Source organism: Rhinolophus sinicus, linkage group LG05 (assembly GCF_036562045.2).
Source record: "Rhinolophus sinicus isolate RSC01 linkage group LG05, ASM3656204v1, whole genome shotgun sequence".
In the NCBI taxonomy this organism is placed as follows: Eukaryota; Metazoa; Chordata; class Mammalia; order Chiroptera; family Rhinolophidae; genus Rhinolophus; species Rhinolophus sinicus.
The window spans coordinates 101494154-101520402 of NC_133755.1; the positions used below are offsets into that span (position 1 = coordinate 101494154).

The following is a 26249-nucleotide window of genomic DNA, read 5'->3' on the forward strand; positions in this document are numbered from 1 at the left end:
TGGGAATACTATTAGGCCAACAAATTAGATAATTTAGATGAAATGAACAAATACCTAGAAAAATACAAATTACCAAACTGACTCAAGAAGAAGGAGAAAATCTGAATAGGCATATAAAAAATAAAGAAATTGGATACTTAACTTTTAAATTGATAACTTAAAATATTCCCACAAAGAAAACATCAGCCTCAAATGACTTCACTGATGAACTCTATCAAATATTTAACAGAATTAATACCAATAATTCACAAACTCAGAAAATAGAGAAAAACTCAAAATGAGTCACAGACTAAATGTAAGAACCAGAACTATAAAATTTCTAGAAAAAACACGGAAAATTTTCATGACTTTGGATGAGGCAATGAGTTCTTGGATCTGACACCAAAAAATGCAATCTAAAAAGGAAAATATAAAGGAAAACTGAACTTAATAAAAATTTAAAACTTTTGCACTTAACAAGATACAATTATGTAAATGAAAAGACAAACATTATAAGAAAACCTTTGTAAATCACATGTCTGTTAAAGGACTTGTTTCCAGAATATATATTTAAAAAAGCAAAACAAAAAAAACTCTTACAACTCATTAAGAAGATGCAGTACCAAATGATTAGCCCTGGTGTGAGTGTTCTGTCCTGCGCAGCTGTTCTCTGGAACAGTAGTTGTTTATCTCCATCTGCCTTCTCTCCCACCTAAGCGTGCCACCACCCCATGGAAGAGTCAGTATACGTGGACTTGAGCTCACTGAGACCCCAAACCTAACTTTTTGGTTGTGAATTAAAGGCCAACAAAAATGATCACTTTGAGGTGCACAAGGATGAAAATGAGCAGCAGTTAAGAACGGTCAGTTAAGGGGCTGGTGCAATGGATAAACTGCACATTGTTGAACCAGAGGCAATGACTTATGAAGGCGGTCCAATTAAAGTAACACTGGAAACTTTGAAAATGTCTGTAAAGCCAATGGTTTCCCTTGGGGGCTTTGAAATAACATCTATGGTCTTACGGTTGTGTATGGTTCAGGGCCTGTGTGTATTAATGGACAGCACTTAGCAGCTGTGGAAAAAGATGCAGAGTCAGAAGATGAAGAGAAGAGGGATGTGAAACTCGTAAGTATTCCAGAAAGTAATCTGCCTCTGGAACTGGTCACAAGTTTCCACAGAAAAATAGCAAAACTTGCTGCTGCTGAAGATGATGATGAAGAAGATAAAGATGATGATTTCGAAAAGGAGGAAGCTAAAGAAAAAGCTCCAATAAAAAAATCGATGTGAGCTACTCCAGCCAAAAATGCACCACAATCAAACAAGAATGAAAGACTCAAAACCATCAACACCAAGATCAAAAGGTCAGGAATCTTTCAGTAACAGAAAAACATTCCTAAAACGCAGAAATGACCTGTTTCTATAAAAGACATTAAAACAAAAATGCAAACAAGTATAGAAAAAGATGGTTATCTTCCCAAAGGGGAAGCCAAGATCATCAATTATGTGAAGAATTGCTCCAGATGACTCTCCAGGAGGCTCTCAAAATCTCTGGCAGTAGAAGAAGTCTCTTTAAGAAAATAATTTAAACTGTTAAAATTTTCCATCTTATTTCATTTCTGTAACAATTGATATCTGGTTGTCCTATTTATAATACAGAGTGAGAACTTTTCCTACTGTATCTGATAAATGTTGTCTAGGTTCCATTGTTGTCCAAATGCCTGTTTAGCTTTTAAAGATGGGACCCCAACCTTTCCTTGGTATGTATAGAATGTTATGATAGGACATAGTAGTAATGGTGGTCAGACAAATGGAAATGGTGGGGAGACAAAAATATACATGTGAAATAAACTCAGTATTTTAATAAAGTAAAAATATAAAATTAAACTAAAATAAAAATGGGCAAAGATTTGAACACTTCACCAAAAAAAAATCTATGAACTGCTAAAAAGCACATGAAAAAATTCTCAGAATCATTAGTCATTAGGGAAATGCAAATTAAAACTACAGAGATACCACTTCAGACCCACTAGAATAGCTATAATCAAAAAGATAGACACGTATTGCCGAGGATGAGGAGAAACTAGAATTCTCATATATTGCCGGTGAGAATGTTAAATTGATAGCCACTCTGGAAAACAGTTTTGACAATTTCTTTAAAAATTAAACGTAAACTTACAATGCAAGCTGCAGTTCCACTCTGGATATCTGCCCAAGATAAATGAAACCATATCTCCTCATAATGATTTTAAGCAAATATTCATAGCAGCATTACTTATAAGAGCTAAAAATTGGAGTAGAAAGCCAGTGTCCATTAACTGGTGAATGGAAGACCAAAGTGCAGTGTACTCATAGAATGGAATACTATCCAGCAATAAAAATGAACAAAATACTGATACATGCTATAACACGACACGTTACAACATGGATGAACCTCAAAACATTAACCCACATAACAGAAGCCAGATGCAAAAGACTACATATTTTATGATTCCACTTATAGGCAATGTCCAGAAAAGGCAAATCTACACATACTAAAAATCGATTAGTGGTTTTGAGGGGGTAAAGGGTAGGAACAAGGATTGACTGCAAACAAATATGAGAAATCAATCTGGGGTGATGGGAACTACTCTAAAACTGGAAATTAGACCTCACAAAATTGTTCAAAAATTAAATCAGGTGTAGAAATTTCAGGTGAAAGTAATTTCCATATATATGAAAACCAAGGTATTGGCAAAGACTGTCCAGGGAAAACAACAGAAAAAGTTTAAAATAAGTTCTCTGAGGACAGTAGACAGCAGCAAACTTGAGACAAAAATTATGACAGATTGCAAAAGTGCCCACAATACTATGTAATTCCTCCCATCAGGACGCTACTTCCCCCAGTCTCTGAGACTTGCTTTGGCAACACCATTGTGTGAGCAGAGGTACTATAAGAGTTCAGAGCCTAGACCTCTGGAGGCCTCACGCCCTTCCACCCTTGCTGCTGTGGGAACTGAAGTCTAACCACATGTGAACCAACATGGGTTGGCTTACTGAAGAGGAAAGACCAAGGACAGGAAAACTATGAGTCAGCCAGAAGCTGACCAAAGCTGTGATGAGCCAAGCCTGACTCAGACCAGAACAACTGCCCATCGGGGCACAGCCCAAATTGCCAGTCCCCAGAGTTGTGAGCTAAATGGTTAATGTTGTAAGTGGTTTGTTTGCAAAGCAGAAGCTCACTGATACACTAAAAAGGAACAGATATGACTGCTGCATAACACAACAAACTAAATGTCTGGGATTTAAGGATAAGCCTCCTAGGCACAAGAACAGAAAAGGAGTCAATGAGTTTTAGTCAGGTCTGGGAATTGTCAAAGTCCCTGTAACAGACGAACTGTGTGAGTAAAGCGAGTATAACAGTGAAAACTTCTCATACAGTTGTTAAGGGTCTACACTTAGCAGAAAGGCAAGTGGAGTTAAGTCAGAAAGTATCAACAGGCTGAAACCTAAGGAACATTGAAGACTGAAGGTCCTGATGAGGAAAGGAAGAAACTCACCAAGACCTGGGAGTTAGAGCAGTTCTAAGACATGGAATATGCACAACTGTTTTGTTCCTTTGTTCCTTTACTCCTTCCTTCTTTGGAATATTTGGATATTTTTTAGAATTTAATTTGAATTTAGCTATTATGTGTTATTTGTATTGGTTGCTCTGGGAATGAAAATAGGCATCCTTAACTTTTCATTCTACTTAGAGTTAATATACTACTTCATCTAAAATGTAGAAATTTTGCAGGCATATAGGGAGTTTATTTATTCCCCTATACTTTTCTACACAATAGTTGTCAAATATCTATATACAGAGGGTGCCAAAAAAAATGTATACACATTTTAAGAAAGGAAAAAACTGTTTTAAAATTGTATTAATAATACTCAATATATACTGATAACAAAAGATGAATACAAGTCACATTTGACTTCTGCAATTACAAGAAGTGCTCAAAGTGGTTACCATCAGCATAACTTTAATACAGATTTTTCCTTTCTTAAAATGTGTATATATATATATATTTTTGGCACCCTCTATATACATTATAAATTCCACAAGACAATGTTATAATTTGTACTTTAAATAATTATATGCATTTTTTTAATTAAGAGGAATGAAATAGTATTTTCTATTTATATTGATAGCTGGCATTTCTAATGCTCTTTATTCAAATTCACTGCAATATTTCTCAAACCTAATTGAACAAAGATTATCAAACACATCATTTGGCCCTCACCAGACATGAATGCAAAAATTGCACATTAAAATTGCCCCTGATCTTTTATCTTACGATCATGACAGTTAAAGAAATACCACTTGGCACCAATGTGATTATAAACATAAATTCAAGCACTGGAATTGGGTGACAATACTGGTGATAAGGTAAATTGGTTACAAGATAATTCAGAATATACTTGTATTGATTTTTCAAATTACAAATTGAAATGAAACCATTAAATATTAAAACTTTTGTTCAAAACTCTTACATCAAAGTATTAAAATCTCTTCAATAGTGAATAAAAATGTCAGAGAATATTTTCAACTCATTTTTACAAGTGCCTGAATCTGTGTATTTTCAAAGTAAACACAGGATGTTAACTAAGGCATAACTATATGTCTGAAATTTAGAAAATGAGAAGCATCTGTCTCTTTCCCTTTAAGTAAAAGAGGGATACAGAAATATTTGGACAGTTACAGAATCCATGAGAATTGAGAATTAAACTAACTTATAGAAAATGTCAAATATTCATTCATTTAGCAAACATTTACTGCGCTTCACTCTGTTCCAGACACTGAGCTAAAAACTAGAGATTTAGACTACTTTCAAGATACAATGTTGTAGGAAAGACAAACAAAAAACTCAATTATGATTATGAGGAGGGAGTTAAGAAAGTTTCCTGGAAGGGACGACCCTCTAGGAACTTCAAACGGAGTTTTGAAGGAAGAGCAGGAGTTAGCCTTTTGTGCCGAAGTATTTTTTGTGTTCTTGTTGGAGGCGGGTGGGCAAAGAGAGGAAAGGAAGAGAAAGAGAAGCTTTCTCAGTTGGAGATGTGATGGACAAAAACAATAATCCTAAAAGGTCACGGTCCATTTGAAGAATTACAAGCAGTGTGGACAAATGGTTAGCGTAGAACTATCACAAGGGCATCAGCATAGAGATCCCTCCGATGTTGTAGTAAGAAGGTTGAACTCCGTTACCTTGAAGGAAGTAGGAAACCACTGAGAGATTTTAAGTAGGAGAGCAATACGGTTTACCCAATCCTTCTTCCTTGCCTACCTCTACTGCAGGAGCTAGGAAAAATAACAGCTTGTATCCCAAGCTTCCCTTGGTGTGAGAGATGGCCTTGTGATACAGTTCTGACCTATCATTGTAAGAAGAATCTAACTGGAAAGGCTTCTGGCAAAGATTCTTATTTCCCGATGAATATCCTTCCTTGGTTGGCTCTGCTGTTACCCCTCTTTCCTTTCCTGAATTTGGGCATATCTGGAGCTGTGCCAGCCATCCTGCCACCATGAGGGAAAGACAAGGGTTATCATCCCAAATACACTACCTAGCAGTGACACAAGCAAAGCCTGCAACATCTTGCTATCAGAGAATATATATCCTTGTTTATTAATAACCCATTTTATGTTGAAATTACTTGAATCTAAATGTCTCCATGACTGATACAAGTTTTAATAGTCAATTTCTATTTTAGAATGATCTTTATTATATTAGTGAATATGGATTGGGGATGGGGAAGCAAGGAAACTTGTCTGGAGTTTTATTGTGGGGCCTGAGCCAAAATAACCTCAATGGGGATAGTAAAGAAGGCAGACCCCAGAGATATTTAAAAGAGAAGACAGATAGGGCAGGGTGGATAAGGAAGTTGTCTATTATATCTTTTAGATTTCTCGTTTGAGCAACTGCAGCAGGGTGGGAGCTAGTACCATTCTCCAAAACAGGGGCAAATATGGTGAGGGGTTGATGAGTTCAACATTTAGTTTCTCATGGTACATCATGAGAAAATGAGGAAAAACCAGTTGGCTCTCTGTATCTGGAGGTCATAATAAAGTCTGAATTTGAGATACAGATTTCAGAGTAACCATTATACAGGGTAACCTAAAACAGTAAGTATGATATGATCCCACAAGTAAAGTTTGAATAGTGTGAGCAAAAATGAGACCCAGCAAATCTATTAAGACAAAAAGTAGATTAGCGGTTGCTTAGAGTTGTGGGGTAGGGGTGGGAGGGGAGTGGGGAGTGACTGATATGGGTATGGGGTTTCTTTTGGGGGTAATTAAAGTGTTCTAAAATTAAATTATGTGATGGTTGCACAACTTTGTGAACACACTAAAAACCACGGAGTTGCACACTTTAAATGGGTGAAGTGTATAGTATGAGAATTATACCTCAATAAAATTGTTAAAAAATATATATTAGGCCCAAGGCAGTATCTTGAGAATTTCAACATACAAGTAGGAAGAAGATCCAGTGAAGATCTCTCAACAGAGAGAGCCATGGCCAGAAAAGGGGGGGAATTAAGAGAGTATCGTCCAGAAAACTGGACGAATTTCAAGCAAGCAGTGGCCAACAGTGTCAAATATAAGATAGGTTGGTTCAGTTAAAGACTGAAGTACTTGTATTTGATTTAGCAATTTGGAAATCACCGGTGACCTTAATGTGAGTGATTTTAAGTAGTAGCGGCAGAAGCCAGATTATACTAAGTGGAAGAATAAATGAGAGGTGACAAATAAACTTTTCAGGAAACTTCTCTTGACAAGAGAAGAACTGGTGATACAAAGAGGTTTGTATTGTTGTTTTCAAACAGAAGCATATATGATGTTTATATGCAAGGAAAAGGAGCCAGCAGAGAGCATGCAATAGAAGATAAAAGAGGAGGGAAGGACTAATAGACCAACATCTCCCAAGAGATGGGAAAAAAAGAAATATGCAACATAAGCATAAAATATTAGCATGCAGGACAGATGAATTTTCCATTGGACTGGGAGGGAAGTTTAAGATGCCACTTAGTTTGTAGGGACACGAAGTTTGAGGTGTTATTACTTGATGGCACTGATGTTCTCTGTGAGTTAAGAGACAAAGTCACTGGCTAAGGATGAACAAATAGGATTGAGGATTTCAGGAGGGCATGAACATCTCAGGAGGGAGTAATTATCATGGGAGAGGAAAATTTTCAAGGAAGAAGTTTAAATGCAGATGCCTACATTCCAAATAATTTAAAAAACTGTAATATATTTCTAAGCTGATAAAAAATGGCCTTGTACATAATGAAATACCTGCAAATTTATTATACTTTGCATGAGGACTTGTAATGGCTATCCTGACCACAGGGGCAGGTTGTCACAAATCCCCGAACATATGGTGTCTGCAGTCAAAATATAACCCAGTGATGCTTGTGCATTAGACCTGAAAAACATGGTACCTTACAAAAGCGCAGAATCAAGTGACTAGAAAGACCCACAGTGAGTCATTTTCCCAGGCCCTTTATAGCAGAGGCCACGACTTTTCATTGTCCTTCACACTGAAAATAGCATGATCAGGCTGTTTTGCTATAGTTGCTAAGAAAGAAATCAAAAGGCAATTTTTTCTCTTGAGGGCTCATAGCAGTTGCCCTCCTAAGGTGTTCAAATAAAACAATGATACGTCAAAGGCTTTTGTCAACTCTCAAGTAATATACAAAAATTATTTTTATTGTAGCAGATACCCACTTATGTTTCCAGTTCTATATTTCTTTATGCAATCTCAAGAATCCTTCATTCTAATCATATTAGTGTATTCTGAGCTTTGAAAACAAGCATGCGCCTTCCTAAATCTTTGCCTATTTTCATGCCATTCTGCTGGCCTGGGGGTTTGCTTTCATTTCCTCTTTGTCTAGCCAGGTACTACCCAATCACATGCTTCAACATAAATATTACCTCCTTTTGGAAGGCTTCTCCGATCACCCCAGATAGAAGTAATCAGAACTATTCCAACCATCCCTTTCCTATATATATTTTGTTATTTGGTACTTATTTGGTGCTAATTATATTATCTTTGCCTACATTAAGCTCCTAGAAAGCAGGAATCATGTTTTACATAATACCTTTTTAGCATGATGCTTTGCACATAGCAGAAACATGGCCTGTTACTTCTGGAAGAGGCCTCAGAGGTCATCTTCAGATTGCCAGTGAGAACACCAAGTGTTAAGTCTTGGAGACACTAAGAAACTTGACCAATATCACAGTTAGTTAATAGCAGAGCTGGAACCCAAAATTGGATTTTGAACTCATTCCTGTATTATTTTCATTAAATCAATACTTGTTATTGTTAGCCTGGTTCTATTTTGTAATCCAAATCTCAAAAAGAGTCATTCTTGAACCTAAAGGTTAGACAAAGATTCAAACTTCTCTGGAAAAGCTTTTGTTCAACTTTCATCTAGATTGCATTTAATTAGCTCTGATGCATGGGGGGAAAAAAAGTGGTGTTTTGTTTTTTTCTCTCTCTTCCTTTTTTCCCCCAACATTCTGTTTTGTTGCCATGCAGCTAAAGTAAGGGTGAATTATATGGTAGTGGTGACTCTGGTGTAATAAACTTCTGTGAATAGAGTAAATTTTTTTACAAATGTATTGGCTGTACTTGTACACCTCAGCCTCTAATGCTCTCAGCACACTTGTGATTTACAGTTGGAAACAGCACAGCAGTTCAGTTTACAGTAACAGAAGAAACCAGTAACTATAAAATTTCAGCACTGATATTGGGAGTGACCTAGAACTAATCGTCAAAGGCAAGGGCTATACCTCAGACCCTTTGTTAGCTCTAGTAGCTAACATCATACTTCATGCATAATGAAAAAATAAATGTGTTTATTTTTAAAATAATTAGGTGAAGCTAAATGAACACCAAATCATGTGTAGAGTTCAAATTAAAACTGCTTTCATGAGTACACATTAATTTAGACCTGGAATTGAACTGTATGCAAAGCATTTACTTATAAAGATAACCTAATTGTAAAAGATAGTTAAGTAATAAAACTATCATTTAATCTATTAAACTGAGTAATTCTGAATGAAAGATGCAAATTTAATAAGAAGCTGTGAAATGTGGTTATTTTACTGACCATTCTTCCACCGTTTGTTACAGGGACACCCTGGGAATATAATGAGGCCAAGAGGGTTTATATTGACCATACTTTCATCTAGGATAACAGATTATCACTGGAAAAACCTGAAAGTTTTGTCTATTCCATTTTATAACAAACGTCCGCTAAAAATTCACTCAACCTAGCTTCTTTCATTGAGAATTTAGGCATATTATTCTCTGAGCTGTGAGTGACACAGTTAAATATCACAGGGCAGACAAAATGTAGCCAGAGAGTTCTTGTCTTACTCAGTCCTTATCTTGCTATGTGACTCTTCAGGAACTGCTTAACTTGAGTTAACTCTTTTGGTTCCTTTACCTAAAACGGGAAGTGAGGATATTTGCTCAAATCCTGATAGACATAAAACACACTTTCCTCCCTCCTTTTACCAAACAAGGCTTCCCTTATTCCACTGAGCTGATGAATAGGGATCACTTACCACTGTTCACTCTGGGTATTCTCAAAGGGCATTATAATTGTCTTCAGTCTACTGAAGTACTCCCAAGACTCTTTCTTGTAACCTAATGGTACCTCAATTACCCATATCACTTTCTGAAATTTCCTTAAAATCAGGATTGTCACTGCCTGATTTTCACCACAGGAATCTAGGGTAACAGTTAAACACTACATAAAGTCACAGTATAAAACATTATAAATCCTCAGGAAAAGTACACTTTTTAGACACTCGGAATGAACACTTGGTTTCTACACTGTGTCCTGTCCTACATCAGTGTGAAATCACTTCACTTCAATTAGCTGTTTAGGACCCAAAAAAAAACCAACAAACAAACAAAAAAACCATACAAGTTCTTTATCTGCATACACAGAACACATAAGTCTCTTTATTTAATTGGGCCCTTTTATCTGTCAGTGAATTGGGGTTATTACTGTTCAGCTCTTGCTGGATGGATTAATAATTTCACATTCTTATATGCTAATTATTAAAATTTAGAGGACGATTAAAAAGCTAGTAAAGACAAGTTTGCAAGTAAGTGAAAATAAAAAGGGTTTGTAGTGGTTACGGCTCCAAAACATCTCATAAACATCTACATTATTTCTAGCTTCAGGAGGAAGAAACTGAGTTGGAGAAATGTATCTATTATATACATAGTGAAGAGAAAAAGCTGGAGCTCCTCAGATGAGAGAAATGTGGCTTTCTTCCCGGCTACAAAACTTCCCCAAAGCAAACCGGGTCCTGAGGCCATGGTTTTCCTCCCTGGAGAAGTATTTCTCTATCTAGATAGGAACATCCTGAAATTTCCTGTCCAACTGGACTCCATGCTGGGCGTGTGGGTAGCAAAAGCAATAGCCTCTGCCAAGTAAAGCAGCAAAGTCCTAACGGAACTTCTTGTGTTCAAGGGCTTTTCCAAAACTCTTTCAGATTTCAAAGTGAGTCAGCGGATCCTAAAGTCATTTTCCTCATTTCACCACTATGGAAATGCTGAAGGTGAATTATCTACTTTCTGAGACTGGAATGAAGAACAGGAAAACATTAACTTCGTTCAATAAGATAATGACTTGTCAGAAAATGAAAACATTTTCTTTGATAATTATCCTGCAGCAGCTATTAATAAAAAGCAACAACAAGAATAATCCATTATGCTACTCAAATTCTAATTCTTTTAATATGCTAGAATCCAAAAATTTCAGAGATATTCCTCAAGGAGAAAATCCTGCAGGAAATGGCATTTCGATAGAAAGCGAATAGAAAAACAATTCCCTATGATGTTATCCTGAAGGGAAAATGTTTTATTTGTGGTAAACATAAAACAATGAAATGTTTTATGACATTCTCATGTAAGACAGGTGTTTCACTTATAAATTCATATTCTTTGAGTAGTTTATCCAAGGAACTTGGTACAAAAAGGAACACGGGTAGCCCACCAACAAATTAATTTTACATTTGATTTTCTGACGGAAAAAAAAAATCTAACCAAATCCATTTTGTTCTAACCAGTGACTTACATTTTTAATACATATTTCAGGGCAATTTTTAAAAGCCTAGAGAGTTAAAATAAGACTTGAGATTCAGCTAATGCTCAATTCTGAGAATGCACAGTTTTCTTTTCTGCCCAACTCTGACTTCTATTTGCCCGGTTATGGGAACTGTCACCCACCAAAGAATTTTTCATTCATTCAGTAAATATTTATGAAGAACCCACTATACTGTGCAGTGGGGAACCCACTATCCCTAAACAAGATACGGTCCTTGCCCTCAAGGAGCTCACAGTCTAGCAGATGAGGCAAATGTGAAGTACAAACAAATGTCAAACTGTACCAGGAATCTTGTGAAATGCGTTAAGGCCTTACACAACTGCTCCCAGCTTTCCTAACCAAATGCAAGCTCAGGACAAAATCTTAACTGAGAGATAATTAAACAAAACATAGTTCTATGTCATTTTTTCTGTTTGTGCTTTAGCTAAAATACCTGACGGCAAATAAAGTAATCCGTAACAAGATTATTATTCTGGTTCTATCATTTACGTGTATGGAACTGGTAATCTCTTTTTAAAAATCGAAATCCTTAACTGAGAAATCTCTCAGTTAAGAATATTTCGAATTTAAAAATCGAAATATTGATGTTTGCACCCTGACCATTACTTATTTTTTGTCACATCTATATGGGTTATTTTATTAAATTAATTATATATTCAAAAAGTGTTGCTTCACACTAGACACAGTTTATGTTGTTTCCCATTAACTTGAATCAATTTAATAAAGACTAAAATTTGCACACACATCTTTTATTTTTACACATTTTTAATTTTTTTTACATAATTACTTAGAAACCTGCAATAAACCTCCCCTTACAACCCTCCCAGGACCTATTGGTCCTATTATACAGAAAGGGAAACTGAGGTACTGAGAAGTTAAGCATTTCCCAGCACCAAACAGCTAGTTAGTGTAAAGCCTGGAATGGAACCTCTGCTTACCTGACTGGTTAATTTATTCTCTTAAGTATCCTAAATTGAGCTCAGAATTCTCACCCTCCAGGGATACATACAGTAGAATTACTCTGTGTGCCACATTGTAATAATGTTATAATAATGCAGTTAAAGCTTTCAAGCAGCCAGAGCCCAATAAAACATCTAGGGTGCAATAAAACATTTGATCAATGTGAAATGAAATGTGAAATAACTTCTCAGGTATATGTCAAGTAAATGGAGGGTATCTAACTGTGAAGGCAGCTAAGATGGGTAAACCACAACAAGCATTGGACCAGTAACCTCCAAGCCTGGCTGTGTGAAACGCTCTCAAAATTATTTCACGTTAAGTGGGGTTGGCCTGGAAAGAAATGCGGGTCGGGGAAAAATTATGTTTTTGTCGTGTTTTGTTTTGTTCTATCTTCAGTGGAGCTGGTCATACAGCAATCCCACCCTATCTCTGCACCACCCCACCTGCTCGTGGAAGGATGGTCCACCTTTTGAGAATAGAGGCTAGCACACATAATCAGATAAAGCCAGATCAATAACACCATCACTTTGCAAAAATCATCAGATGGCCGTAATAAAAACGTGAAGAGCTTTATGAGTGATAGAAATGTAAACTCGAAAGTCTAAAATGAAATGCATATTGGATCAATGAAATGCAAATTGCTCTGTTCTAACTTCCTAAAAGCTCCTCTCTGCCTTTGGATATTCAACTGAACAACTCCATTCAGCACCCAGAAAGCTTCCATCAGCAAATTACAGATTGTAAGCGAAGCTGAGATCCACCCCAGGGCTTAGTTTTCTAAGGTCTGTAGTGCTTTTAGAGGCTGTTCCCCCCCCCCCACCCCCGCCTCTTTTACAGCGGCTCCACTACACAAGAAATTTGCTAAAACTGCTGGGCACTAGTTCGGGTGTGGGCAGCATGCTCGCCATTCAATTCCCTACAGTTTTCTTAATACGCATATGATTAATACTGGTACTCAGGAAAGAGAACTTCTTCTGACCTTGAGCGTGCGCGCTAAATAAATTACCTCAGAACGAAAGTGGTGAGATCTCATAACAGCATCTGGAGAGAAAAGAGAAAAACGAAACTTCATTTAATTCCCTGTTATTCATCTGCCGAGTTACTGAGGACTTAACCTAGGGGGGTGGGGGGTGGACAAGGGTCGAGAAGACACATTCCAGATGCCTCGAATTCAGTGGGGACATCCTGTAGGGCGGGGAGGTTACTAGGTCATCGGTCTCTAGGTGATTTCTCCAGGAGAAGTTTCAGGGAAAGTTCTAGGGGAGTTCGGGAGCCCCAAACTCTCCATGCCTTACTTTCTTACCCCTGAGCTACAGGGATGGGTGAGTGAAGGAAGGCTGCCGCAGCCCCGGACACCGCTCGGATTACCCTTAAGGGCTTTAACCAACTGACAGTAAGAATTTGCGTCCGTTCCTCTCCTCCCAGCTCCCCGCATCGCTGTGTTTATCCCAAGCCGGGAGACTGGAGGAAGGGGGTTAGGAGCGAGGGACGTCAAATACATAAGCGTACTCAGCTTGGGGAGTGGGCAATGATGGAGCTAGTGGCAGCAGCGCAGAAGGGAGCGAGCCGCGCTTCACTCTTCAAATAGACTTAAATGTTCCTCCCAGCCCGAAGAAACCTGTCGCAGCGTGTCTTACCTCGGCTCCTTGAACGACCCGAAAAAACCGATTTCATCGGATGCCTCCCTTTCTGGAGCTTGCGATGCCAGCAGCAGAAGAAGACGATGGTGGCGATGGTGCCCAGCAGAAGCAACAAGAGGAAGAGGGCACATTGGATGCTGTAGGGTCTCAATAAGACCAGGAAAGCCGCGGCGATCATGGTGCGGGCTAGGCGGAGGCAGCAGGGTGGCGGGGCTGGAGTGCGGCGGTGCAAGCACCCGCGCTGGGCGCAAGCCGAAGCGGCGGGCACGGGCGAGCGCGGCTCAACGCGTCATGCCCGGCGCACGCGGCCCCGCGCCCAGCCCAATGGCTGCGCACCGCGCGCCAGCCTCGCTATGCGAGCGATCCAGGGCTGCGGGGAGCGCTTGCCATGACTCAGCAGACGACGACGAGGCAGGGACTTTGCGGTGGGGAGCCTCTCCCCTCCCTCCCCAGGCACCCCCGCCCCCGTCCGTGCGCAGCCCCCGGGCGCAACCCAGCCGGGGAGGCGGCCGGCGGGGAGGAGCAGCGCTGCTGCCGCGGCCACCCGGGCCCTGTGCATCGTCTTGCGGCCGCAGCCGGCCTCGGCATCCCGAAGACGGGCGCACGTGGGTCGGGGCGGGGACTCGGCGCCTGGGCTGCGGCCGCGGCAGCCCACGGGGGGCGGGTATGGGGCGCCGCGGCGGGGGCTCGGCTGATGACATCACGGCCGGGCTGCGGCAACGCGGGCGCGCGGACATGGCTGCGGCGGCTGCGGCTGCGGCGGCCGCGGGCTGCGCTCGGGCTTGAGCGCCCAGCGCCCTCCCGCGGGGCCATCCGCCAGTCAGTGCTGTCCTCGGATTCACGGACCAGGTGCCTCGGCTCCCCCACGCTTGGGGCTTCCACCTATCCAGCTTCCCCTGGCCGAATTGCTGGGGAGCCCGGCGTCAGGGGGCGCCAAGGAGCCAAGGGGAAAAAGGCGCTGAGGGAGCCTCCAAGCGGTGCTACCCCCAACTTCCCACCTCCCGCTCCCCGCCCGGAGGTTGGGGCTTTGGAAGATGCAGCCGGGTGAGCTATTGCTTGCAGGGGGGTACCTCGCACGCTGAAGCGTGAACACTGGGAAGGGCCTTCCCTGGGAATTGGGGTCCTCCAGGAAGGGGAGGCCCACACGTCTCCAAGCCGCTCTAAACTGGGAGCGCTCCCCAGTAGAACTCTCCGGTCTGCAGATGTGAACTGTTCCCACCCCTAAACTTGGTGCTATTTCGCAGAGGAGAAATTGGCACTTTCGATCCTCTTATATCCATGCGTTTACCGTAAAACCTGACTCATTTAGTGCATTTGGAGGGAGAGGCAATTTCAGATGTGGAGAACTGGCAGATGAAGGAAGTTGGGGATTTGGCTGGTAAATATTTTAAGAAGAAAAATTTTTAGCTAGTGTGAGCAAATAGTGATCTGGCACACTTAAAATGCACACACTCGCTCTTCTCTCTCTCTTGCCCCCTCCCATTTCTTCTTAACCAGCAAAAAGTATATTGTAGTTGATGACCGGGAGATTTTACAGTGGTCGCTGGGGCAATGCCAACGCAGAAGGTATGGCAGGAGCGCTGCCGTGCGCCTTTCAATGGACTGCCACCGCCACCTGGCCAGGAAGCCGCCGCTGCTGCAGTCTGCGGCATCTTGCGGCCTTGGCCCGCCGGCCAGGTGCGGTACTGCGTTATGCTGCTCCCAAGACAATGCTGTGTGAGGCTGTTTTTGCTTGTTTGTTTTATTTACTCTCATAAGGAAACTGCAGTTATAAACGCAAGGTAACGCATTACTGCATGTGTGTGGGGTTTCTAATAACTACTAAGGTGGACTCTTTGGAATATTTAAGAGACTGAAGAAATTGTGTCATGAAAAGTAATTTGTAAAATTCTGAAAAGCAAAGAACCCATGACAATCCTCAAGTTTTGTGATTTACTTGAAGGATCTCAAAATCAGTGTTGTTTTCCAACGGTGCAAAATCACCTGTCCAGCTCTGCATAAAAGCTTAACCATTGATGTTCTTTAACATATTACCATGTGCAAGCATTAACGGAAACTCCAAAAGGCATTGCCTGATGCATTTCTTAAATGCCAGATTCGTAAACGTGGGAAACAATGGATTAAGTTTTCCTATGCACAACTCATTTCCTAAAACAAAATAAACATTCAAGTTGCTGACATGTTGCATCTTATTCAGTTGTGGTTGAAGATGGAAGGACCTTGCTGGCAGATGCTGTATAAGGTGGCAATGTTGAATGTCAGTTTAGGCTGCACTACAAGGCAGGAGAGGTTTCATAGGTCCTGGCACTCAGAGGCTGACAGGTAGCACTGCATCATGTGCACATTGCTTAAAGGTTTCCTGGATACCGCAGCCCACTGCAGTGAGAGACTATTCCTGTCCATTGTGCAGGGGTTATTGAAGAGAATCCTGAGAGCATGCAATGTGTGGCACATTAAGAAAGGAAAAATTCTTTACCGTATGGACTCACAGTGGCCCAGTGAAGTAATTTAAAGCAACAACAAAACTGACTTAACCTGCAAACATTGGGAGAAATAACTAACAGAATTTTGGAAGGTCATCTTTATACTTATTGTCTAAAATTCGTGAGTGAGCTGAAATGGTCTAAATATCCTTGAAACATGTCTAAGACCACAAACAGCATAGTAACCAATTTGCCCCAAATTCTGCATTTTTAACAACAAAAAGCAACTAAATAGCAATTACGAGTTTCTGAGTTATTACATTAGCACAATTGTTATCATCCTGAGTTTTGCTGCAGCCATTTATAAGTTTCGAGTGCACACGAGAACATTATTTATCTCTCTTGGCAAGCAAATGCTTAACTGCCATGCAGTAGGATTATAGATATTTCTTTTAGATGCATTCATCTCTGTTCTTTGCATCAGTTATCTCAAGGATACTAATAATAAGCAAACCAAATCATTGAAAAAATTTAGTATTTAGGTTCCATTGCTATTTTCTGATTTGTTGCTAAGTTATGATTTCTTTCTCCAAATAATGGCATGTTATTAATTGCTTCTTTCTGTGTGTTTCAGTGATGCCTAATGCATTGTGGAATTCAATAAATATTAAATCAGGCAATCAATCCTTTTTGGAAGTTAATTTAGTAGAAGTAATACCTTTTCTCTCTGCTAGATTTTCATTTAAAAAGAGTAATTGACATTGTATCAAAATCAGAAAAATTTAAAGTTTGGGGGTAAGAATGGAGGAGGTACACTCTTGGGCAAATCTTCGATGCCATGAAATGAAAATTTTAAATGGAAATTTAAATAATTTTTTGACTTTTTATGATAGTGAGTTAACACTGTCACCCAAGAGAAGACAAATAAGTTGAGGAAAATAGCTAAGAGAGTTTTGTATCAGGTATATAGAAGATGATCCATCATGCAGCCCATCTTCCCTTTGGATTTTCAACCAAATTGAGAACACACACAAGGAACCAAAAGGAAATTAATATATTAACTTTATTCAGGGTAAAGTCAGATTGAAGAACATAGTATATAATACATACAACATACAAAATCTGAGTTAATCGACTTTATGTTGTCAGTAAGGCTTCCAGTCAACAGTAGGCAATTAGTACTTAAGTTTTGGGGGATTCAGAGTTGTATGTGGATTTTCAACTGGGCGGGGAGTCGGTGCCCTTAACCCCCTTGGTGTTCAAGGGTCAACTATATAGTCCTTCCCACCTAGGGCAGGAAGGAACCCTACCTATACTCTTTCTTACCTGGAGACCAGAAGCTAAGAAGAACCCGACACCCTCCATTGGAGGAGGCATTCTGCATGAGTGAGCAAGAGATAGGACCATGGATGAGAAGGGACCTTTCATATATCAGCCCTGTCCATTCGTAGCTAGCAGGCCTTCCCCCATTTCCCTCATCACTGACTCATTCTACTGCCTCAAGATAAGAGTAGGGAGCTTTAATAGAATGGCAGAAATATTGACAGGAGTTCCCTAGAGATACAAAGTTGTAGCTCAGATACCTAATTTATGGATAGGAAGAAGAAGAGGCTCCACCATAGGCTATGTAATGACCAATTGAGGGAAAGGAAGGAATCGCAGATGACCCAAGTTTTGAGCTAGCAGGAAGGAACAGTTTTGAAAGGAAAAATGACCAATTGAGTTTTAGACCCATTGAAGTGGAGGTATCAGAAGGGCATCAATGTGAAATTATCTTGCAAGCTCATGGAAAATCGGGTGGAGAAGTCAGAACCGGAGACAGGCAGGAGTCATCAACATAAATTGTAGTTGAAGTCATGGAAATGGATGAAATGACTAAGGAAGGGAAACTATGAGAAAGAATTGGAATCAGAACTTTGGAGACAGCTTCCATTTGGGGATTGGAGAAGTGAGCAGAAGGCAAGCCTGTGAAAGCCAAGTAGGAAGTGTTCCACGTTAGTGGCTTACTACACCAGATGCTCAAATGGGAAGTTAAGGAAGATAAGGACTGCGGACTGGTGACTAGAAGACCTCTGGACACAGTCCAGAGAACTGATTCATTGTAATGGAAAAGGCTAAAGCCAGACTAATGGGTGGAAGAGGGTGAGGTACGTGAAGAAGAGGAGAGCCGCTGTCCACAATCTTTGGAGAAATCCAGCTCTAAAAGGGATGAGTAGAAATGCAATTAAAGCCTGAATAAAGGCCAATATAAAGGTCCTTTTGTTAGAATAGGACTACGTGAACAAGTCCTGTGAAACTCAGAGATGAAACAAGAAGTGGGAAAGAAATTAAGAGATAAAGAGAGGGGAGCAGAGGGCATTCCCCTGGGCATTTGTGATTTAGCTATTCATTCTAACATACCATGAGTCCGACAGCCTGGTTCTTTCTGCTCTCAGGCTGCTTCTGACTCTATAGAGTTAAAAATGATCCTAACTAGTTATGATGGCTCCCTGCCCATGGCCTCCTCCTCCCTCTCCCTGGCTACTAATACTCAGGCTAGAAGAATGTTTGGGGGGAAAAGATAAGGAATACCTTGGAATGTAGCCCAGGCTGTCTGTAAGCTTTTATTACAGACCTATATGGATGTGAGTAAATTACCCAACTAGTTATCACACAAGGACATTACATTGAAATATTACCCCCTTGAAAACAGAAAGTTTAGATGCAAATGGCTCTAGCAATAATGTACTAGAAATAAATCATACTGATTTTGGACTGGTAACCTAGTGTTCCTGGGTGAAGTTTTTACTCTCAGAATTAAGTGACATGAAAGGAATTGAGAGGAATCTGAAGAAATGTGCTATATGGCCTGTTTATTCCCAAATGGTCTTTCATGACAGAGACCAGGACCTGTGTCAACAATATACTCATACATGTTCTTTATAGGGAAGTAAAGAAGCCACATCATGTGGAAGAACCTACATCATCTAATCTTAGAGGCAATTTCTAACCACCAGACTCATGGGAGCCATCATGTGGATGGATAGCGATTGTCTTTTTTAAAACTTTAGTTTTTGAAGGAAAAACAATTGTTATTTGCAGTAATATCAAGTACTATTTTCAGCAAATATTCCCTGGGAAAGGACTTTATATTCATTTTACCATTAAAAAACTTTAAAAATAACTTAAAGACATCATTGTAAGAGAACATAATTTAAATGGAATCATTCCAAATTGTTCTATTAACATTTTAGAAATTTTAGAGCCAAATTTAGGATTATTTGTCCTATAGGTTATGGAATCCATGATAATGGGGTGTGTGTTGGGGGCAGGGGGGAATGTTGTGTGTGTGTTTTTTTTTGTGGGTGGGAGTTGTGCAAGCATTACAGATTTCTCAAAAAAGTCTAGTTTGAGAGTTTAAAATGTCAATATAATTGAATTCATCTACTCTATAATGCTTTACAGACAGGTTTCAGAAAGTAGTCATTTATTATCTACGTTAAAAGCAAATAGAATTCATTTATATAGTTTCCACATTGAGTGTGGGATTAGTCATGCAGCAAAATACTGAGTCATTTGACCAGAAAATTTACTCATAGTTGTATGAGCTGCCAGTGGAAAATTTGAGAGCTGTTCATAAATCAAATTATAAAGCTCTTAGAGTTATAAATCACAGAGCAGCATTGTTCATTATTATTCAGATAGTGTAAAATATTTCCACCATTTCTAAGAATGGGCAATTTATAAAGCAAGTTTGAAATCTGAAGTTATTGCCTTCTAGATCTAAGATAAGAGTTGCCATATAAGCCACAAGCATTCTACGTTCTTAAGGGAAAAAAGAAAGTAAGGTAGAGGGTTAACGTAGCATAGCTTTTATATTGCGAGATGAATAAAATCTTGACTAACTAATGTTTATGAATTAAATTCCAGATTGTCTTAATAAAATGACAACATTTAGTAGCTAAATCTCCTCTACTTCTTATAATATTTTTTGTAGGAGTTTTGCATTACATATTCTGTGCTAATCGATTTGTATGCTAATGCATCAGTGTGTTGATAGCCTGAAAGAATAATGTCACTAAGACGCTAAGAGGTAGCAAGTGTACCGAGGAGAACAGAGAATTTCGATGAGTAACTGATGATTAGTAAAAGATGTTTCAATAACATACAGTTCCAGAAGTGATTGAAATTATCCAAATGTAATGATAGCCTGCAAATCTGGGAACAGAAAGAAAAGTACATCTTAAAATGTATTTGTAACTCCAAAATACTTTTTGGAGTAAATCAAGGAAACAAATAGCAAACACACTATATTGAAATATAGGAAAGTTTATAATTCAAAAAAGAAAGCCAAAAACCTAAAGCCTATTCTTGCTGATCCTATCTCTGCCGTAGGAATTCTTAACCTGCAATGCATTGACAGGCTTCTAGGGATCTAAAGTTACATGTAAAAATGTGGATCTCTTTGGGGGGTACATGATCCATAGTTTGAATCAGGTTCTGAGAGATAGAGATAGAGAGATAGAGAGAGAACAGAACCATACAAATCCACACAGATACTAAGGCTTCTGCAGTTTCAAATCATTCTCTCAGTCCATCAACATTAGCATCACCTGGGTACCTCCCCTGAGACTGGGAGAAGTGCCTTGAGCACTGTCAATCTAGGATGAACAGAGGAAGCTGTCGACTTGTCACCTTTACAAGTTCAGGGACTTCTCCCAAATGCAGGTGAATGCCACCCATCCTAAGACTAAGTGGAGATATGCTGTGTGTTTGTCCTCTTGCAACTTTAAACAGATTGGAAGAGAGACAAATAAATTACAGGTAACTTTCATTGGGACGTTGGTTCTAACCCTAAGAAGGAAGACTGTGCTAACTACCATGTTTCCCCAAAAATAAGACCTAGCTGGACCATCAGCTCTAATGCACCTTTTGGAGCAAAAAATAATATAAGACCCGGTATTATATTATATTATATTATATTATATTATATTGTATTATATTATATTACATTACATTATATTATATTATATCAAGTCTTACGTTACAGTAAAATAAGACCCAGTCTTAATAGTAAAATAAGGCTGGGTCTTATATTAATTTCTGCTCCAAAAGACACATTAGAGCTAAGGGTCCAGCTAGGTCTTATTTTTGAGGAAACACATTATCTAAGACCATTTCCACAGAATTCTGTCACAGGAAGAAGGGTTAACTTGATTCCCGAGCTCCCTTCAGGCCAGTTAAGTATCCTGATTTATATCTAGATTTTTAAATGGGTAAGCCCATTCTGAGCCCAAAACACTGGTCGTAAAATTTAGTCTTGTGTCAGACTAAGGAACTCCATAACCTGAAGGCTTAAAAGAGAAGTAGAAGGACTGGGTATCAAGCTCCTGGAAACTATTTGTAGACATCCTGGTGGCCTACCCTTCCTAAAGCCTGCCCCAAGCTGTAGTTGATGAGGCTTTGCAACATTCAGTCTTCTATAGTTACCAGGTAAGCGGGGCCCTCAATCCAGCCAGGAAAATCCTGCATTGGTATGGAATACTGCCCATCCATACCAAGTGCTCAGCTCCATCTACCTGTTATCTCCAGTTTCCCATGCTCGCCAAACTTGTGAACCTTGACTATCCTAGCACCATCGTGTTCTCAGGACACTAGGTCCCAGTGTCCCATCGCTATGCTCACATTCTGTCACATCATGCAGCTGGTTATTTCATCACGTGAATTTCTCACTCCAGGGGATGGGTGCAGTTTCCAGGGATGTCCTGATCTCTCAGTCTGACTTGTTTCATGTTTATCAAATTCCATTCTGACCCTCTAGGCTGTACAGGGTTTCGTGGCATAACATTCATGCATTCCCCACATAGAGACAGACTTGGAACCAATGCCATTCCCTAAGTGCCTCAAATCCCTCTGGTCTAGCGGGCACTGTTATTTCCACATTTTCGTTTTGTGGCCATTTGTAATGAGGCAGGAATCCACCTTGTAAAGATATTGCAGGACTGCAGTTGGTGTACCAGACCCCCTGCCATCTGGTGAGCTGTTGAAGTCTAGTCTTGATGACTTCATTCAGGGGCACCAGGGACACACTGGGAGTTGGTTGGTATGATCATTATTCACCTCACCTTTCCCCCTCACTCAAAGATGTGGGACAACACACCTTTGTTTCCTCCTTACTTAGTGGCTGCCTTGGTAAGGACTACCAAGTTGTTTTTAGTAGTAAGTAACTAACACTTACTGAGTATCTACTCTTTGCTAAGCTTCTGCTAAATGCTTTACAGACATTCACTCATTTAATCCTTACAGCAACCATGGGTGAGTACTACTAATATCCCTATTTTATAGATGAGGATCCTGGGCTTCAAGATGTAAGGAGTTTCCCCAAGATCACATAGCCAACAAGTGGTATAAAGGTTCTCCAGCACTGCAAAAACTGCAGTTTCTGTTGCATGTTTTCATTTGCACCGCCTCCCCTCCTACCGAAGCCTTCTCTGTAGGAATTCCTCCCAGTTGGAGTTTGCTGAGCAGCTACACTTCCTCTCTTCTTACTGTCCTTCAGCTACACCTATCCAGGTGAATGAAGCCCAACCCGATGCTCCAGCAGTATATCAGGTGTCTGCTGGCACATGAGCTCTGGTCCTCTCCTTTAGCTTGTGAGAAATTTGCCTAGACCACCTCCTCTAATGCTTCAGTCTAATAAGACACCTTTTACTAAAAAAATTATAGATCCACTCTTACCATTTATTGTCATGTCCCCATCAGTATCACTTAGGTAAATTTGATGCAGCACCAAGAAGCTAAACAAGCCTGGGAGGCCAGGCAGATGCCCACTTTGGAAAAAAACCTCTATCGCAGACTACCTGGCTGTCCTTCATAAAAGGGATAACTCTAATAAATTATTTTCTTTATATTTTTAAGTAAGGTAGAAGTAGGCTATTCTAGAATCAGGTTATATTATAGAATAGGCATCCAGATTAAGTAAATATATTTCTTGATACCACCCCTCTCTACTGTGGCTTATAAACCCCCCCTCCCACCTTGCATGTTTGATCTAAGCTTGTATGAGGGTGATATGGGTCTTTTTCCTTCAGTTAATAATAAAAATACTACTATTAATAAGCTAACATGCTATTAACATACATCACATATCAACTCATAATAGAGTACCGTTATTATCACCATATCACACATGGGAAAACTGGCACAGAAATATTACATAGGTAGTAAGTATTGGTTCTACAGTTATGGATCCAGACAGTGGTTCTAGAGCCTGTGTTTGTAAACACTTATGTGACCCTGATTCATCATCTAATATAGTATTTGGAAGAGATTCAGACTGAAAGACTATCTTGAACTATCTACATAGCAAGACTTTACTTTTACCACAAAAAAAAAGTATTTCACTAAGCTTTCTATCCTTTGGTACAAGGTGAAGTTTAGCCTTCCCCTTTTCCTATGAATAGGATGTGCGTTTGCCTGAGGTTCTGTCTCACTCTGGCTGTTTGAGCAACTTCTCTATAAAATCACGAGCTCACAACATTGTCCCAAATGCCATCGCCACTGAGTCCCCTGTTCCTCGCAGTCTTTGACACTCCTGAACCTTGAGGTTGGCGTCTGTACAGTGAGCTCAAAGTATTCTTCCTTGCTTTTATATAACTTCCTGGGTCTCAGCTGGATTAAATAGATCCATTCCATCTCTGTGGGCTTCCTTCTTTGATCAGTACTTTCATTCTCCACCCTAAACTAGTTTCCTCGAACTAACTTGCCCTACAGCTGCCCATACCCAATATAGATAACAGAGAGAAGATGGCCTCTTACATTCCCTTCCATTTTATTATTCTATGTATTTATTGATAGGCAAATATTGCCACTCACAAATATATACTAATGTATTTTTCTAATGACTTATACATAGGAGGTAGAGAAATGATACAAATCTGAAATGTATCTGATCGTTCTTTTTTTTTTTAAATGTTGCTTCAACATGGTCTGAAAGAATATTAAAGAAGAGAAAATTATTGATAATAGGTGAGAGGGCAAACCACTTAAGATGATTTATTAAGTAAATTATCTGAAGTATGTGACTTAGCACATTAATTATGTTTAGACCTAAACTTTTGAGACTGTGAAAGTACAAAATTAATGGAGACATTGGTAAATGGTAACCAGTCATTTCATTAATATATGATATTAATATAGTGTATAATGGGGTAAATATTTCAAAGAGAAATTAACTTGTCATTTCATGTTATAATTGTAAGATAAATTAATATTTGAAAGTTGAATCAATCCTGATTTTTATGCATAGGGATTGATTCTTGCATCAAAATTATTACATTTTGTGAATTTAAAAAATTGGCCTAAAACATTAATATTTTAGAATATGACTACTTAAAGCAAAAATCATAATGGTCTCGTCTTGCTATCAGCTTTTAAGATGAATAGAATGTTCTACATTAATCCAAAAAATGTGCAGTGGAAGATGATTTACATGACTTATAATTATCCTAAAATAGAACTTTGAATTGAATCTTACTCCCCTTTACTCTTAACTCTGCACCTGTGTGTCTGGTAAATGAGGAAAGACATGTAAATATAGGGGGTGGAAAGACAGGTAGGAAAATAAGGATAGCCAAGGAGAAAATATTCACAAAAATTAGTATCTTTTAGAAAAGATTTTGGAGCCTCTAGAATGATAGAACTTGTCCAGAGTCCCTCTAAGTTTTGCATATACTTTCTTGTGTAAACTTTCAGATGGTTCCACTCTTGGCTGCTGGCTTTTCGCAGACAATTGATGGGGATAGGTGACATTTTGGAGCAGGAGAATATTGTCTTCCACTGTCCCCAGCCTCTGATTTCTGCACTATTACCTCTCTACCCCAGAAGTCTTCTTCCTGAACACATCAAGATGAAAGTAAGTCAGTCACATTGTCTAATTACAGATAAGACAGAGGCTGGGTCATGTAGCACCTGGCTCTCTTGTCAGGTCAGGAGAAGAGAAACATGGTACAGGTGATAAAGCTAACCTGTGTGACTGGTGTTAGTCTCTTCAGGCTGCTATAACAAAATACCCGAGACTGGGTAGCTTATAAACAACAGACATTTATTTCTCACCGGGCTAGAGGCTGGACATCCAAGATCAAGGTGTCAGGTTCTGGGGTGAAGCCTCTTTTCTGGGCTGCAGACTGCTGACTTCTCGCCATGTCCTCACGTGATAGACGGGGCTAAGGATCTCTCTGAAGCCTCTTTTATGAGAGCACTCATCCCGTTCACCAGGGCTCCCCCATCATGACCTAATCATCTCCTAAAAACCCCATTAACTTAAATACTATCACCTTTGAGAGTTAGGCTATCAACGTATGAATTGGGGGGGGGGGGCACATTCAGAGCATAGCAGCTGGGTATAGGGAAACCAGGAAAAATAGGGCTGTATCTCAGGGCTAGTCACAGTGAAGTGTTACCAGCCCTAGACCCACAGGGAGAGAGGAAAAGGAACCAGGAGGATAAATTCTCCTAACTCACTGTCCTGCCTCCCTCCAATATTCTGCCTGGACACCCCACTGGCTGAACCCAACTGGGAAAAGGGTGAAGGAGCCCAAACAGGTCAACCTCCAGGCTTAGGGAACAAAATAGAGATGCCTGGAGACGGGGTCTGGAGGGGGCAAGGAAAAGATCTCCAGAACTCGTGTTGGAGCAGGGCTACAATCTTAAGAAGCCCTTGATGATCAAGTCAGGACTCAGTCTCTGAAACTAAGGGACTATGAGGCAGAAACTTAGGCAAGGAGGGTCCTATAAGGGACTTAGTCAAGCGAAGAAAGGAAAAACCTAGGTACTGGAATTGACTGAATCTGTTGCAAAGCTGATTTGATGATTAGTTTCTAAGTTCTGGCTCTAGAGCCCTTTAGCCTGCTTAAGGGTTAGCAACAGGGAGTGGTGGCCAGATCCCTCATCTGTAATAATTGTACCTACCCCAGAGAGCCTCTGTGAGAATTAAACCAGTATAGGTTAAATGCTTAGAACAGTACCTTACGTATAGTAAGAACTCGGTAAAATTAGCCAAGTTGTTCTTCTTATTAAGTGAAGCAGACAGGATTGGAAAGATCTGAGGATGTCACATGGGACCGT

The 26249-nt window shown here is 39.8% G+C and overlaps 2 protein-coding genes and 1 pseudogene across 21 annotated transcripts in view; 2 read left to right on the forward strand and 1 right to left on the reverse strand.

Annotated features, from left to right (window-relative positions):
- Window positions 1–13900, reverse strand: part of DST (dystonin) — a 428022-nt gene extending 414122 nt beyond the window's left edge. For 13 of the 17 annotated variants that reach the window (XM_019734643.2, XM_019734629.2, XM_019734624.2 and 10 more), the window contains exons 1-2: window positions 13720–13900; window positions 13062–13123 (exon numbers count right to left, since the gene is read on the reverse strand). In XM_019734643.2, the coding sequence (XP_019590202.2) occupies window positions 13062–13123; window positions 13720–13900 (243 nt within the window). The remainder of the gene's footprint in view (window positions 1–13061; window positions 13124–13719) is intronic. The other 4 variants (XM_019734644.2, XM_019734631.2, XM_074333118.1 and 1 more) reach the window with 1 other exon arrangement.
- Window positions 608–1561, forward strand: LOC109448904 (nucleophosmin; annotated as a pseudogene).
- Window positions 13901–14628: 728 nt separating the features above from the next.
- The window catches only part of BEND6 (BEN domain containing 6), a 43838-nt gene continuing 32217 nt past the window's right edge, over window positions 14629–26249 (forward strand). For 3 of the 4 annotated variants that reach the window (XM_074333131.1, XM_019734767.2, XM_019734769.2), the window contains exon 1: window positions 24901–25038. The gene's annotated coding sequence lies outside the window, so the exon portion shown is untranslated. Of the gene's footprint in view, window positions 14767–24900; window positions 25039–26249 lie in introns of those variants that run through there. The other variant, XM_074333132.1, reaches the window with a different exon arrangement.